An 18,252-nucleotide genomic window follows, 5' to 3' on the forward strand; every position below is an offset into this window, starting at 1 on the left:
ATTGCCAAGGGATCTTTTACGTGGACGCCAATGTGTACACGGGACCTCGGTTTTTCACCCTACCCGCACTACTGTCTTTGTCAGGCTCTCAGTCCTGCTTCATTATTCTGGTAAAATATTCTGTGGGACGTCTAACGATGGCCTTAAATGGCCCTAATTTATTATCTTTAGTCTAGATCGGATATCACAACGTGAAGGAGAGTCGGTGGCTTTGATCTCGCTATAACTCCATACCTCTTATCAAGAAGTATCTTCAATAGAAGGCTTGGCCTCGCTTTAACGCCGTACATCTTATCAAGCCCGTCACGTAATACCCCACATTTTTCGCCACTAATTTTGACTGGTTACTGACTCAACTGGGGACCTCTTAGGTTCCTCGATAGAAAATATTATCGCGAATACCAAGTCGTGCGCTTTCAAACTGAAATGTCTAGCTTTGATAATCGAGTTGCAAAGTTCAAGGTTCGTTCAATTTCAAGGTTGCTCGAACTTTTTACTTGTCGGCAATGATTATGCTATGACACACTTCACATTTTAGTCCAAACCTGTCGAATTCACTTTTTGTTCTTCCATTATGCTAGTATGATCGCTTTCGTTAGTCTTCCGTAAGTTTTCTTTTTAACTAAAAACGCTGTAAACGCATCTGGTCCTTTATGTGCTTATATCAAGTGTCTGTGTCTGGTAAAGGGAGATAACGTACCTAAACGTACTAGCAACGGTTAGATACTGTATAACTCACAGTCGTTGCCTCAGGAACACGGAGTTCGCCACGGCTCACTTGTGACAACCCTTGATGCTTAAGGTGAAATGGCAGTTGGGACCTGTCGTCCTACTGTCATACACTGCACAACATTGATATGGAAGACCAAACAGCTCTTTATTAAGTGTTCTTAATTCTTAGTTCATAGTTCTTAAATCTTATTTCTTCATTTGTAATCGTATTTCGACATTAAAATTATCATTTACATCTTAAAATCAATATTTGTTTTACAAATCAGGCATTTGTCATATCAGATTTGTAAAATGTATTTTAATTGTATTTTAATATAAAGATAAAATTTATTTTAGAAAATCAAAAATTAGCCTACGTTTACATTCATCAGAGAAATACACACCTTTCCTTTCCTCATTTTTGCGCCTTTTGTATGGTATTTTGGATAGCATCGAAGAAGCGTGTTTCAATTTACATTGTCTGTCAGGTTTTGGTAAATATTCATGGCTTTGAAGCGGACGGATCAAGAGGTAAAGAGACACGAACTCGGGAATCACCTATTTTATTTTTTAAAAAAAATACAAAAAAAAACGACAAAAAAAAACCCCAATCATCCCCCATTCAATAGGCCTTTTTCTATTCACTAATTTGAAGACTGCTTATACATTTCAGACCGATCGGATGATAACTTTTGTCATTACAGTGTACCTAAGAGTCTACTAAGTGAAACTAGGGCCATAACTCTAGAAATAATTCAAGGAAATTTTTCGAAGTCAATGCATTTTCTCAGTTTCACCAATTTGAGTACAACATATAGCGTTCATATGCTTCTACCACCAATAAAGGGCAATACGCGTATTACGTGAAACAAGGGCCATAACTCTAGAAATAATTCAAGGAAATTTTTCGAAGTCAATGCATTTTCTCAGTTTCACCAATTTGAGTACTACATATAGCGTTCATCTGCTTCTACCACCAATAAAGGGCAATACGCGTATTAAGCTTCGTCGTCTCACTATAATGTAGGCCTAAACAACATTTAAACATTTAAAAAAGGCATTGATAAATGTAGTATGTTGAGTGTTGACAAGACATTGTGACAAAAGGATCGACGTCGGCGAAGGCAATATCCAACGACATTTCCGTGTGGGCATTTAGAAACAAAAAATGTAATGAACGTCACTGTCAATGGCTGGAGAGACGTTTTCCGGTCTTCCCGGATAAGAAAGATAACTCTAATTGGAAGCAGACCACCATTAATTTCCCCATTGACTTTAATGTTAATTCTGGCCTCTTTGTCCACCTCCAACTTTTCCCCAAATTTTCGTTGGGCTGAATGCTTCTCACTACAGAGAGAGAGAGAGAGAGATGGGGTTTAACGTCCACTTGACACAAACTAGGTCATTTCGGGACTAACATATGGTTTAATTTTATTTCATTAATTCGCTTGCGCGTAGGGGTCTTTAGCAGTGGGAGGAAACCAGAGGACCCGGAGAAAACCCACGAGGTTGGACAGGCGACCCTACTCCTTTTCGTCCATTCTAGACCAAAAAATCAACAAAATGGGCATGCAAACAGGAAGAAAAGAGACAGGGAGAGAATTGCTATAAATAGACGAGTGGAATTTAATGGTGATCTGCCTTCAATTCGCTAATATTTGGGACCTAGAAATTGACACAGATGGGTCGCAACGCATATAATACTGTAATATGAATGTATATAAACTGATTTACATTCAATCGTTTCAGGTTTTACTGTAATTCCAAATCAGTTATGTTCGGCGAAATGGTAAAATGTTTATTTTGTCTTAAATATTGGATACCATGGCCCAGTTTCACGAAATTTTAACTAAAGATAAAATCCAAATTTTAGTAGATACTTCAATTTTGATTGGCTAAGCACTAAAATCAATCTAATATTATCCAATCAAATTACTAAAATTTGGATTTTATCTTAGTTAAAACTTCGTGAAACAGGCCCCAGAAGCCCATAATTTCTCGGCAAGATCACAACATCAATGTTGATTTAAATTGATAAATAGTTCGTGTTTCCAATGTCGAAAATTGTGGATGATATTGAGTTAAAGACTTAGCTACTTTAATAGGTTTTATAATTTACGTTAAGAACACCCCTCTCTGTCTATGTTTTGTTTTTAGGTTTTTTTGTTTGTTTATTTCTCATCTTCTTCTTTAGAATATCTAAATTCTTAATTTTGATGTAGCCATTTTCTCGCGGTAGACTCGATCAAACCTTTCAATTTAGGCTATAGTAAACCAATTTTTCCATGGTAGTCACCATCTTCATCAATACATCATATCCCAAATTTAAATCATTTCATAAATAAATGTCAAAAAGTGAAACTGATCAAAAGCTACTCTTCTCGGTGATTAATAACCTTGAATCTGATCCAGGTTGTTTTGTTTGCGCTTTAGTTGAGACTCCTTAAATGTATCGCTTTATGTATGCATTAATAGCACGCAATAAATATATACATCGTGATTATTCATATTCTTTTAATTGTTTAGTACACAAATTTATTGATTATTGAAACACATTACAACTAATGTAGTGATTAATCTGCTTCGCTTACACAATTCTAACAACATCTGCTAAAATTATGCCTGTAAAATTATTATTTGTAGTTCATTGTGTTCGTGTAAATGGTAAATTTTTATTGGGAAACTTTCCAAAATCTAAGTTTTTATTGCAAAATATATGTGTTTTTCATAACCTATCATGCAATTATTTTTGCTGTTTAAGGTGTCCAAGTAGATTTCTATATTCAGACATATTTAAGGTGTGGATAAAGAATTAGTTTAAAATAGTTTAATGATATTACGACCTATTGAAGTTGTGCACAAATAAATACATAAAGTATGGATCATAATATGAAGGATAATAAAATATCACACAAGTGCAATTCTTGCGTATTTTCTTGAATTCTCGTTGTTGACTAAATAAAGACAGGAAACGTTGGTTGTTAATAATACTATATTCTTATATTAACAAATAATCAACATAAATTACAGCAGACAATTAATGTAACAAATATTGGTTCAATGCTTAATAGTGGATAAGCTCCACTATAAATATGAGAATTGACATAAACTTGTGTCTCCAAATACAGGTAAATAAGTTCTGTTAGACATGCAGCTCAAATTTCTAGCGTGAAGTGTTTCTAAGCAAGCTAGACATTTTGGCTGCAGGCCTATACGATCTAACTTGATCTCCCAATGACACGTTTGTAGCAAGGTTTTCTCTTAACTGACTCACTTGGGTCTATCCCCGTGGTACCCCCCCCCCATTTCGATTACATCCCATTTCCACTACACCCTGTTATAATCTGTTGTTATAAGCTGTAGTTGAAATGGGATGTAGTCGAAATTGAAGGGTACCAAATTTGTGGGGAATGGTGGGGGTGGGTGGGGGTGGGTAATAAGGGTGTATTAAGGTCCATTAAAATATAGTTTACTGAATTAGGTAATACTGTGAGGATTATCACGACGTATTAAACATTTACTATTGGGTCGAAATTCACCCTACTACAATATGATTTATCTTTCTGTAGTCAGCTTAAGCGAATAATCATTGATATATATTCTTCAACATGTTGTTCGGATAGATGATTACGAATAAAACGACAATACCCTGTGAATACAATTCTTTATGAACTGACAGCCATAAGCGACATAACAATTTTTGGTGTTGTTTCGTAGAGATTATGCAGATGCAGGGACGGGTCTAGGATTTACAGCAAAGGGAGAGGAGGAGAGGGGTGGGGGATGAGGGCGCTGTAGATGCCATTTCTGACTGTTTTCACTTCCTCTGGATCCGCGCCTGGCATGTAGGGTTGAAGGTTTATGGTATGATTCACAATATTTAGCTATTGAATTTTAAAAATTGCTATATCATTAACACAAACATTGCTCACACAGTTCTGATAAATTATTGAGTGTTCTATCTCGAGTGAGCACCCGCAATATTTAGAGAAGAGCCCGAAAGTAGGTTACATTATGCATATACATGTATTATCGAGTCAAGATATACTTTCTTATTACAGTACAGTGAGCCAACAGGATAGTTCTTTTCTGCAGCTACATATTTAAACATACATTATGCAAGAGCTAAATCTGCCTATTGCAGGTCATTCTTTAGGCCTGAAATGTTTTCTAAGTTATTAATTAGACTTTAGTTAACTTATCCAGGCCTTAATCAACTCTCGATGGCATCGGATTTCTCTGATATTAAATAGATTAGAACAGTTCAGCCATATTTTGATTTAAGCTAAAAATGGAGGAGCGAGACTTAGCTTCGAACAACCAGTGCGTTGGTTGAAATTATTACATACGTCTTGTCAAACCTCCAAAGGTTAATATCTTCGCTCGAAATAGAGTAATTTGAATGAAATTTACAAATTATTCATTTTACATTATCTATTTTCGAACTATTATAGCAAGAATCGCTAGCTCTTTATCTAAGAATAGTCTTTGTTTACCTTTGTCTTAAAATATTGAAACATAAATCATTATCAACAATTTGACATACTGACCTATAATACTATCTCGTTTCGTAATTTACAAATCAACAGTCTGGATATTTATAGGAACGTAGATCCAAAGATTTCGCCCATTTTCATATTCAGGACAACATGTTATAACGTGTACTATAGCGGAAATATGTATTTGATCTTATTCGAAAGTTAATACCAACTTCTGAACGGGTGGACGTGGGTTTTCGTCCCATATCCTACTTGACGCATTTTCTTGGTCAGTAAATTACTTGAACTCGCCTTCATACTCGGATACTTTATAATGATAAAATGAAATGAAATGAAATGGGGTTTAACGTCCTACTGTTCTGCTCCTAAACTGGGCTAATGAAGACGGGCATACGCCATACAGTGTGCTATGAGGGAAATTTTGCCCGGACAGTGGCGCTACGGCCTACTTTTATATCGAATTCCAACTGCCAAGGGATCTTTAACGTGCACGCCAATGTGTACACGGGACCTCGGTTTTTCTTCCCATCCGAACGACTAGACAGCTGTCCTTGTCAGGCCCTCCGTCCTGCATCACTGACAAGGGGAAACCACGCCGGAAAATCTGGATGAACTTTCTCGGCCAATGCAGGGATCGAACACCCGACCTCCAGGCTAGTGAGCCAGCGTCTTACCCACTTAGCCACGTGATCCCCAATGTAATCATAAAACTTCAGTTACTTTTTAATAATCGAATATAGATGATCTTGGGTTTCTTCACAGAAATGAAATTGGGTTTAACGTCCTACTGTTCTGCTCCGACTAGGCTAATGAAGACGGGCATACGCAATACAGTGTGCTCTGAGACCCCCTCTTATATCTAACTGCGAAGGGATCTTTTACGTGTACACGGGATCAGCTGGTAACATGGATGTTCAGAACATGTTGGCACTTGGTCTGCCCTAATACATTCTATCCCACCTTTTCGATCATAAAGTAACTTTTAGACATGACTACTAAATCATTTCGACCCACAAGCAACATTCGACATATTTCAAACAACTGGTGTGTTCCTAAAAATGAAGCTCACGAATATGTCCAAAAGAAAAACACAGGATTCACATGGATTACTATTCAAGCAATCGTACTCGTTCTTCAAATTAACCCAGGAAATAGTCTAGACCATCGGACTGTTTTTACAATACGCTGAACAGCGATGGGCTGAATGCGAACCACTCTCCTATAATAGAGACAGATAAGGTGACCTGAGATATTGACATTATTGCCAGGGCTAATCTAGGCCAATGTCCTCATTCGGTTTTCAAAATGCGACCGAGTTAGCCCCCCCCCCTCCCATGTTTACAATGTAATTACAGTTTGTTGATGGATGCATACTAAACAAAACATGCAGTGGTGGATTAAGGATAGTACCCTGGGACATAATCCATAATTTCCTCCATCTCACGAAACTCTCATTCAGAAAATTAGAGACTTCATTAGACTACTAAATACAACCTTAAAATGTTTTACAATATTCTCATACTTTTTGTTTGAATCATGAGACAGAAGGATGAAGATCAAAGTGGCACCCACGATAGCTGGCATTCTACATAACTGACTGCAAATGTAACCATTGATTTGAACAATTGTTATTCATTTCCTGGGATTAACTTTAGAAACCAGGTACTCCGTTTTGTGGTCATCTGTAGCACCATGAGTCGTTTGTCAGACGTGGGGAGCGGAGAATTCACTAAAACCGATCGCCACATCAGGCGTATAACCCATGCATCGTTTCTTATTACATATTTTGGAACAGCCCTTGATCTTCTAGCGTTGCCTCTGGTTGTATTTGTATTCTTTAACTGGTTAGGACGTATCTTTAAATGCCACTCTGACATTCCACATATGACAGCTTCACGTTGTGATTGAATATACTGCATCTTAAATGATATCATCAACAGGAACAACAAATGCCACATTTCGGTTCTACCTTTTATATTAAGCACTGCTACATATAGGTTATAGTTACAAGCGTTATAATAAAGTACATGTAATTCTCTCTACCCGCTCAAATGAGTCTGCTGATGGAAATTCCTACATCTTCTCCCTACGAGAACCACATGGCTGTCTGTCATAGCCCTCAAATCCAGTTTCTTGTGTATCCTAGATTTCCGCTACTAACTATTCAATTGGCCAAATATTACGTAATTAATTATAATGATTGGTCACTCATGCCAAATATGAAATGGTAACTTTCCTATCACCTGTTTTTATACACAGAATCTATCCTTGAATAGACCCCCTTTCCTGTTATTCTCACAATATTTCATAAACAATTTAATTTGCGTTTTAAATAAACTCATACCTCAACTATTATACTGACACGGGGGTGGGGGGTGGATGGCCGAATGGTTAGCACGTGAGCGCTGTATCATGAGGACTGTCATTGAGTCAACTGGCGTTGTTTCGAATCCCCAGTTGTACGTGACAAGGAGTAGGATTTCCTGCCCAACCTCGTGGGTTTTCTGGGTGACGTTCTGGAGTTTAGATTATTTACAATGGTAAGTCATACTTCAAATCAAATAAACTACGTATAATATATTATTTAGTCTTTTGTATATTCTGTGTTTCAGTCTTTAAAAGGATAGAGGACAGGTCCTAATAACAAGAAAGTGCACAAGGGACGGTATAGATTTTTCTGCTTGTACCATGAAACTATTGGTACCTTTTCCGTTGATAAATAATTCAATAAAATCCTAGAATTCTCCTTTATAGTCATATAAATGTGATATTTTATAACAATGGTTGTAGAACGAGACGGTAAGATCCTTCGGGTTTCTTCTAATATAGATTATCTTGGGTTTCTTCACAGCCAGATCAGTTGGTAAGTCGCTGAAAGCAACATGACTGTTCAGAACACGCGGTGATTAGGCCTGATCTAAAACATCCTGTGCCACCTTCTCAATAAAGAACTCAGTTTTAGAAATGACTTTTAGATCAGTTCGACCTGTCTGCAACATTCGACATATTTCAAACAACCAGTGTGTTCCTGTAAATACAGAAATGATTAAACTTGGGCACTACGATTATAAAGCAGACGATTACAATTTGAAACGGAACCTTTGTTTCCATACGAGTCTCCACCCTGCACCACCGATAAAGGGTAACCACCCGCCTCGAACATGGGACACCTAGAGAGCCATGTCCGATTAAATTCTGATACAACAATTTTTTTATAATCAATATTAAATTTGACATTAAATTGGATTGGGGAACAGGCCAGGTATATGGTGACCCATTGATCTACAAAGAACACATACAAAGCATCATTTATATAAGTTTTTTTTAGTATGAAACTAAATATTTGATTAAAACAAAAACAAACATTTATGTATATAAAACTTATGGAAGCCCATAACTACAGTTCGTAATTTCTATTTTAGAACGTGAAAATATAAATGTCGAAAAGTAGAAGTTACAACAAAATGTGAGGCGACAGCACGCAATACAAGCCAAAATCGATTCGAAAACAGGAAAATAAACACACCGCGATAATAGCGTCGCTCGTTTTGTCGTGCATTATGGCTTGTGTGACGTGACGACGACTTTTCAAAAGGTCGACAGCACGACAGCAAGCCAAAATCATAGGTCGCTAATTTCGCTATCAATACTAGACTTTATAACACAGGCCATTTTGTATAACGAAATACTATGCAAGCCAAAATGCATGTGTTTATTTCTTAATTTGTTATTTCGGATTGATTGTTGAGTTAGTTGTATTTTACGTCCGCTTCCACCGAGGTTTGAACGAGAAGTGACTTTAAATAGTCCTAAGCGTACCCTCGCCTCGTGTATAACACCAAGGATAAATTTGGCGAGATGACTTGATTTTGGTTGATTAGAACCATTTTGACAGTTTTAGAAAATTATGAAAAGTCTTAAAATATGTTGGTTATAATCTACTGAACGGTATCAGTGTGAGAATTCTTTTTAAACAAATGCATATATGCTGCTCAAGTTATCCAATAGTTTGTCCACGGACCCCCGGATGCTACTGTAAAATTAAGTAAGTCTTGTTGATTTAGATTTTTCTTTCTTTTAACAACAACAAAAAACAAAAAACAAAAAAAATAAAAAAACATTAGGTTCATCTGGTGTGCTGATTTACCGTGATCCAGATACAATTATGACTCAACAAGTTTGGCGATAAAATAAATATCCAAAAATTTGTTGATTTTAGTACATCAAAGTATGTGTCGTTAATTATTGGATACGGTCTATACGATTGATTTCCCCATCGTTAAATTAATGTTAATTATCGTCTATTTGATCGGTGCTAACTCTTCCCCAATGTTTATAAAAAACAAAACAAAGGACCTTGACAAAACATGAAGTTCAATAAATAAAAACAATTATTAACCCGATTGAGGGTAGGCAGAAATAATGACGTCATCTTCAAGTAGTTTTAACGATTTCATGTTGGTTATTACTTCAGGAGTAAATTTAGGATACAGTTTACCATTAAATTCAACCAATCTGATATGTTTGCCTGCACCATCGGGTATCTCGAAAACCGAAATCATGAACTAACTAAAACAAGGACATATTTTGGTGTTGCATGTATTTTTATAGTAAAAAAACCCCGCACCATTGACCAATGTTCGGAGATTGAAAATGAAGGATTAGCGAACATGTAACGTGGTCTTTTTTCTGTCTCGACCATGACACACACCACTTCTATAATGAAACATAATAAGTGCTTTATCTCTCGTGCTTTTACCCGCCCTTTCACAGCAACATGATGAATATAAAGATGTGGGACAGAAGTTCAAGTATCCCCCGTTTGTAATCACATGATTACACCTCGAAATGATTCTAATACACGTTTGATATGGAGCGCCATTGCTGCATAATAATTATCTGGTGGTCTTGTTATTATGTGGCCACTTTAATATGTCGAATTTTTATTATGTTATCTTTTTATTATTCAGTGATTTTATTGTGTTCATCTGGATGATTCGGAATGCAATGACGCCTCTAATTTTAAGGATCCGATCAATTCATAATTATGGACTTCTATATCACGTAACTGGGGCCACACACAAAAGAGTCATCTGCTGGATTCGGTGATCACTAGAACCTCGGATCAGTGCCTGATGAACCTCATGACCCCAGTGTTTCTCACCAAACAATCTGTTAACAAGCGGTTGCCATGCAAGATACGCCTACGTTTGGCAAGAGAAGAAGGCTATTATAGTCTTACTTTTTCAGCTTCGTCAGAATCGGATAAAATTTTTGACGTCAAGAGGGTCCCATAGCCCTTCTAGTGTGCTTCGCCTTCAGTGCACCACAAGTCTTATGCGGGACCTGTTTGATCCGTGACCAACCTAGACTGTCCCACTATATTCATGCGTGGCATTGCGTGACCCATGGCATAGCCACCTAGAGTGTCCGCTATTTCCATGCGTGACCTAGATTCCCCACCAATGACCCACTTAACAATTTTTATGTGTGGCCTAGGGTTTTGTCAGTAATTAGTGTTGTTTTTTCGGTATTAATGTCAAAAAAAGTTTTTCGGTGTGTTTTTGGTATTTGTCGGATTTTTCGAATTTTTTCGGTATTTAGTACAGCCCAAATATTCATTCTTTTTTCATTAACAAATAGTTCAATCATAAGGTTGATTGTAGAAATGACTTCCAAATCAGTTCGACCCGCTGCAGAAATATTCGATATATTTCAAACAACCAGTGTGTTTCTGTAAATTCAGAAATTGGGGACTGCGATTATAGAGCAAAGGATACATTATGAAAGGAAATGACATTTGTTCAATATATTTTGCTTTTATTTCGGTTTGCTAGGAGATCTTGAACGTAGTATAAATGGTATACACAGGACCTTGGTTTTTGTACAATCCGAACGACTAGAGTCCTGCGCCACTGACAAAGGGAAACTAGGCTGGAAAATCCTGGGAAACTTTCCCAGCTACAATCCGACTCGAACAAGGGACACCGTGCTTAGTGAGCCAGTCCCGATTAATTTCTGACCCATTGATACACAAGGAACACATACATGCAAAGCATAATTTATATACTGTTCAAATTTCAACTTTGTTTTATATAAAACTAAATACATTGTATTTAATACTAAAACAAGAACATTTATACATATTTATGTTCACCGTGTCGTCATTTATTATCAAGATAATTTTTCTTATGTGTCCTAGAAGTGGTAAGCATATCAACATCACGCATAGATAAATGGCGGTATGGGTTAAACATTGATTTTAAATGTTTAGATGAACCATTTTGACTTTTTTGACAAAATTATGAACAGTCTTGAAATATGTTGGTTCTAATCTATTGAACTGGGGCAATGTGACCCATTTCTTGAAACTGCTACTCAAGTAATTCAATAGTTTGTCCAAGGACACAAGAATGACACAGCAATAATGACTAAGTCTAGTTGATTTATAGGCGATAACAGAAATAGCCAAGGCATGTTGATTTAGGTACAAAAAGTGTTAGTGTTTATGGGACATGTTCTAACGATTAAAGATGCATTATGTAAGAGCTAAATCTGCCTATTGCAGATCTGTCTTCAAATAATTATTAGATAAAGTATTATCTGGACATTTATTTACATGACACGCAACCAGCCTCTTAACTACCATCCCTCCGCCTCGAATTCTTGAATATAGACTAAAACCTTGTAGAAAATGTACACCCAGGCCCTTTTCTTCGATTCTGCACCAAAAAGTCAACAAAAATCGCCTTGCAAAAGTGGAAAAAAACAGACTAAAATATAGGCCATGAAGAAAAACTGTAGGAATTTAATGATGTCCTGTGTCAATATGGAATGGTGGCCACGCCAGTTGACCCTATGATAGTCCTAATGATGCACCACGCACGCGCTAACCATTCAGCCATTACCCCCCCCCCCCAAGAAATACGTGTGTTATTTATAAAAGTTTTACATTATAGAGTATTCAGTGATACACATCAACTTGGCGTGGTGAAATTTGAGTTTAAGCAAGACAACCTATGGCCGTTGTCTTATCGTAAATATAATTTATATCATATTTTCAGATAAACAGTATGCTGTGGACCATCTGAGGATACAATATATCGAATACGTAAATCTCATTTGTTTTACAAAAATTATTTTGCACAGCCAAGGGCCTTTTAGAAATCAGTAAAACACACATATGAACTTTGTTTTTATTCTTGTTTTTGTTTTCAAAAACAAAAACATTGTCCGATCCTCTGATCTATTCTAACGCTTCTTTGTAATTGGTCAAGGAAGTTATTTGAATCTAAATACAAAACAATGCGATTATGAGAGACCTTTAAAAAGCTTCAAATCCAGCAATCAAATTATTGTTTAGCTGCAATTAAAATATCGCTTGTGAATATCGTTTTTATTGGTTTATTTCGCATCTTCGTCTAAAGAATATCTGAATTTTAATTTTGATCCAGACATTCTCTCACGATAGACTCGGTCAAACCATTCACTTTGTGCCACGGTAAACCAGTTTTTCCAGTCGCCAACTTCACCTGCAACAGGGAAGAATATAACACATGACACAATTATATGGAATACAAGTTAGTTGAATGATTTTTTTCTGGCGAGTGTTCGACGAGGGTTCTCACGTCTTCATCATCAAGCAAGGAATGACAACCACAGTACAGTAAAGATGTATATACAAAATATGTAACAAAGAAAAACATTAATCTACAAATAGAGATAATCATTTGGAAACCATCAAAGGGGGGGGGGGGCATAGGTTTGGTGAGTAATAAATGGAAGAACATTTCTAAGAAATATCAAAATCCTAGCAAAATGGGTGGGGGGGGGGGAGCTGGATGTCCGAATGGTTAGCACGTGCGCGCTGTATCATAAGGCCTGTCCAACCTCGTGGGTTTTCTCCGGGTCCTCCGGTTTCCTCCCTCTGCTAAAGACTGCTAAAATACTAATTTAATTGCCTTAGATATCCATGAAAGTGTTTTATGCCCATGTAAAGTGGTTGTGTGTTGTAGTCAATGACGTTGATCGAAAATCATTTGGCACATACCAATGAGCGTATTCTGTAATTGGGGATCACGTGGCTAAGTGGGTAAGACGCTAGCTCGCTAGCCTGGAGGTCGGGTGTTCGATCCCTGCATTGGCCGAGAAAGTTCATCCAGATTTTCCGGCGTGGTTCTCCCTTGTCAGTGATGCAGGACGGAGGGGCTGACAAGGAAAGCTGTCTAGTCGTTCGGATGGGACGAAAAACCGAGGTCCCTTGTACACATTGGTGTGCACGTAAAAGATCCCTTGGCAGTTGGAATTCGATATAAGAGTAGGCCGTAGTGCTGCTGTCCGGGCAAAATTTCCCTCATAGCACACTGTATGGCGTATGCCCGTCTTCATTAGCCCAGGTTAGGAGCAGAACAGTAGGACGTTAAACCCCATTTCATTTCATTTCATTTCGTATTCTGTAATTATTAATATTCTGTAATATATTTGGTAAACCCCATTTCTCTCTTTTTCAGCAAAATGAACGGCTGCGAAAGCTACCACCCCAGATAACGTTGCGTAACACAAATATATCTTCCCACTCTTCATGTATAAAATGTACAATAAGCTTGAGATAAGAAGATTTTAAAATAAAACTGAGCGTAGTAAGGTTACCTACCCTTTCTATATATTTTAGATTTTCCATTCTCATCAGCAACTACATGAGACATTCTTGTCTGCATTTTAGAGAAGGAACACGCATCACTTATTCCTTGAATTAATTCCTCATTTCTTTTAACTTGTAAAAAATCTGATATTTTTCTGATTTCTGCTATTGGATCCTGCAATTATAAATATTTTGTTATTTACCGACATCAATCAGCGGTTGCCAGGCAAGATACGCCTACATTTTATAAGAGATGGAAAGAGAACAAGCTAAAAAAGGCGATTTTTCGTACAATCAGGGGCCATATTCCAGGAAGGTATGGTCTAGAATGCGCGAATATCGCTATGGACTGAGATATTTCGGATATAAAGATATATTTTAAGTTTCATCAAAATAGGATAAAAATTGTGACTTCTAGAGGGTCCACAACCTTGGTATTACGAGGGGTGGCCATTTTGTTGGGCAGTTGCATACGAGGGCTGCAATTTTGTCCGGTCCGATTTTCACGAAATTCGAACTTAACCAGCATTACGGTATAACGGTGATATATTTTAACGTTTTTTTTACATCGGATAAAAACGCGATTTATCGTACAATCAGGGACCATAATTCAGGAAGTTACGATCCCATATGCGCAAATATCGAAAGGAGCCAAGGTCTTTGGTTTATAAACATGCATTCCCAGTTTCATCAAAATCAGATGAAAAGTGTGACCTCCAGAGTGTCCACAAGCAAAAAAAAATTAGTTTTCCTGCAATTAGGGGCCACAATTCATGAAGTTTCGATCCGATACATGCCAGTACCGACAGGATCCGAGATCTGTTAGAGATAAACCTATATTTCAAGTTTTGTCAAAGTCGGATAAGAATGGTGACCTGTAGAGTGTCCACAAACAAATTGTGGACGGACGTCCGGGCGGACAGGGGCGACGACAATGTACGTCCACTTGAAAATGTGGACGTATAAAACAATGTTGGTGTATTTATATACGCCTGGGTCTTTAAATTTAAATTCGCATAGAACTTATTAGAACTTTACACAACTTCCCACCAACGGAGCACTGTATACCTACTCATTGGTCAACTAACTATTAGTTAAAAGAAAATCATTGGAATTAGTGCATCAGAACATGGACATAATTTGATCAGAATTATACGAAACTATTGCTTGATACAAACATTTAATGCTGCATACTTTATATTTTAAAGGGTGGGGTGGGGCTTGCATAAAGTGGATATCCATGATAGAAAGTTTGGTTGAGAAATGAAGTGGGGTTTAACATTCTACTATTCTGCTCCAACCGAGGCTGAGTGATGTTAACGTAATATGCTTTATAAAATAAGAATTGAATATTACCGCTTTAAGATCTTCATATGTTAAATGTAATATAGAATACTCCGTGTTGTTATCAATGACTTTCTCCCAATCTAAAACCTGTTTATACCAACAATTGTACTCAACTGTAAACAAAAAAAACCTCTTAAATCTAATAATATTGTAACTTGATAGTCTGTTACTACCTAGTGCTAAAATTGATGCATTAAGATTATGTCCAAAAGTAACATTTGATTTGTTCCAGACAAGGAGCAATATAGTCATTTTCCAGTATCTTAATCTGGATTTCTTTTTTGTATTCAATATATATATTTAACTTAGGAATGTTTGCAAATTTCTTTTGGACTTCAACAGTCACCAACAGTGACGTTCTAAAAATAGCGATTTGTATTATTTTCCGATATAGATCACTTATTAGTAATATTAAGTGGTATAAAGTATGTATCTTTAAAGGTATACGCTTGAATGTTATTAACTATTTGTTACTTTATCAGATAACCTATAAAGACATTAGCATTTTAAACTTTATCCTAGATTTGGGTCATCTACGCCAACAATGTGTCGTTAATAAGACCACAGTACGATACGTTTCTATATTTGATACGTTTCTATATTTGATAAAGACGAAAATCAATGCCCATATGGTATCGGCTTGCAGTTATGCACATTATATGTACCCGTAAGCTTATATATTTATATTTATATATTTATATTATATATTTATATTGCTCCCGGTGTAAATAAAGTGTATATTTTTAAAGCTGTTCTAAACTAATAGTGTGACACCACTTCTCCTTTTGATAATTATGAGATAGTATGTTTACATGTATTTAAAAAATATTCGTACCTGTTCCGTTTATAAATAATTCAATAAAATCCTTGAATTCTCCTTTATAGTCATATAAATGTGATATTTTATAACAATGGTTATAGAACGAGACGGCAAGATCCTTCGGGTTTCTTCTAATATAGATTATCTTGGGTTTCTTCACAGCCAGATCAGTTGGTAAGTCACTAAAGGCAACATGACTGTTCAGAATACGAGGGGATTTGGCTTGATCTAAAACGTCCTGTCCCACTTTTTCAATAAAGAACTCAGATTTAGAAATGACTTGTAAATCAGTTCGACATGCCAGCAACATTCGACATATTTCAAACAACCAATGTGTTCCTGAAAATAAAAAAATATCAATCTGTGAACTCCTCAAAAGAGAAGTGGTATTACCTGTTCTAGGGGCATGTCCCGACTCGTGCATGAAACCACACTTAGTGTAATAATATTGTCCTTGCGACCATATTATGTCCTTGACCGGTTTTTGGTTCCATATTCATATCTCACGTAGGCAAACTAAAATGAGTTATATGTTGATACATAGAATGGGCTATGTGCAGGATGGGATTTAGCTGAACTCACACAGCCTGTCATAACAGTCATCATAAAACGTCCGCTTAAAAAATAAATTTAGAAAAAGAACCTGAACTGTGATAGCAGTTTTTATCACGGGGGAGAACACAACGTCGAAGTTTAAGTCAGAAATCCAGAAGTACTACAGTTATACGTGGTGCCGTATCCAGAACAGATAGTTTTAGCCATTCTGTGAGTATCTCTTTATTGGTTTTCGCTAAATTCTATCTGAAACGAAGACTGGGGAATTTTACAGTGCTCAATTGATAGTCCTGTCTTTCTTAATACGTATTCGGAAATTACTGGTACACAACAAGCGTTGGCGATATTGAGAAAGATCCGACAAAACCCTGAGGAAAATGTACAAGTTTTTGCTGAAAGAATTTATTATTATCCGCTGAAGGCTTTGCAGGTTATGCAGGATAGCCGGAATTTGACAGGCAATTAATTAATTTCCTTGTAGATGGACTTCAGCAGGAATATATAAAACAAAAAATTTGCGTGAATATCCGCAAACATTCCTGGCGACAGATGGCTCGACAAGAACTAAATGTAATGTTAAAAATCTATATATGGCAATATAATGTGTCAGTGCATACATGCAAAATATTAGGTTAAATGAGCGTTTAATCGAGTCTAATTAGCATCAGGTAGAATAGTACGTAGTGTCTAGTAAAACGAGTCAATTGCTTAGCAACCGAGCGGATGTTGAGAACATGTGCAAGTGAAGCTGTCAGTGTGTGATGTGAGCTGGGGACAGCGTACTGTTTTCTACCGCAGACGCTATGTTGGACATTTGATTATCTATGAATGTATAAAATGTGACCTGCAAGCTGTGAACTTTTGTGTGATATTATGTGACAGTGAATAAATAGTTGTTATTGTTTGCAGTATCGTGTTTCTTACATATCATGGGTTTTCAAGCGCGTATGGAACGGTAGGCTGAAAAGGGACTAAATAGCGGTGTCATACTCATGTGAATATTTTAGTGAAGTGAACATCATCGAACTAGTCTTCACCAGCTCGGCATCTACACTAAATATTAGGTAAAGGTTCGCGTTGCGAGACAGCATGCTCGACAATAGGCGACGCGTGGAATAGGTTATCGTCGCGGTCATATATAAGTCTTTAGTGTCGACAAAAGCGAGATGTGAACGCGGTTAAAGCGAGTGCTACACGCTACACGCTTGTTTTTAAACCAGTTCAAAATTGCCGGGATTTTTAAAACAGCATCGTGTTGCGTTCAGACGTACTATAAGCCAAACCAGTTTAACTATTGAGACCTCTTCGGTTAGAGTTAACTACGCATGGGTAGCTTTATCTTCTTTATTCGGTTCTTGCACGCTTTCGATACACTGACACTGCATGGCACCGCCATTTTCCCAGGAATGTAACTTACTGCATACTGCGCATGTCCAAAGCCAGCTAAAGCCGGGGTTTTTAAGCCAACCTGTTCATGTTTGATTAAAACAGTTTTCCGGAATTTGGGAAATGACCCCTTCGAAAAAATCTGGAAAAACTATGTTATTGTACATGTAAAAACTAGAAACCGTGTGGTCTGTAGCTTGAAAGTTGACTGGGATGCGGGCATTTTTGAGTTTCATGAGTTACCGATAAATTTTGGAAACAAAATATGTATCAATAATTTACTCGAGTTTCAG

The 18,252-nt window shown here is 36.9% G+C and overlaps 1 protein-coding gene across 1 annotated transcript; it reads right to left on the reverse strand.

Moving 5' to 3' along the window:
• Window positions 1-2,910: 2,910 nt before the first annotated feature.
• On the reverse strand, window positions 2,911-9,891 carry LOC126815272 (alcohol sulfotransferase-like). Its single transcript, XM_050540837.2, is given in 3 exon segments — window positions 2,911-2,999; window positions 8,197-8,238; window positions 9,610-9,891. Coding segments are annotated over 3 exon segments (294 nt in total). The 5' UTR covers window positions 9,773-9,891.
• Window positions 9,892-18,252: the final 8,361 nt, after the last annotated feature.

Source organism: Patella vulgata, chromosome 3 (assembly GCF_932274485.2).
Source record: "Patella vulgata chromosome 3, xgPatVulg1.2, whole genome shotgun sequence".
Lineage (NCBI taxonomy): Eukaryota > Metazoa > Mollusca > Gastropoda > Patellidae > Patella > Patella vulgata.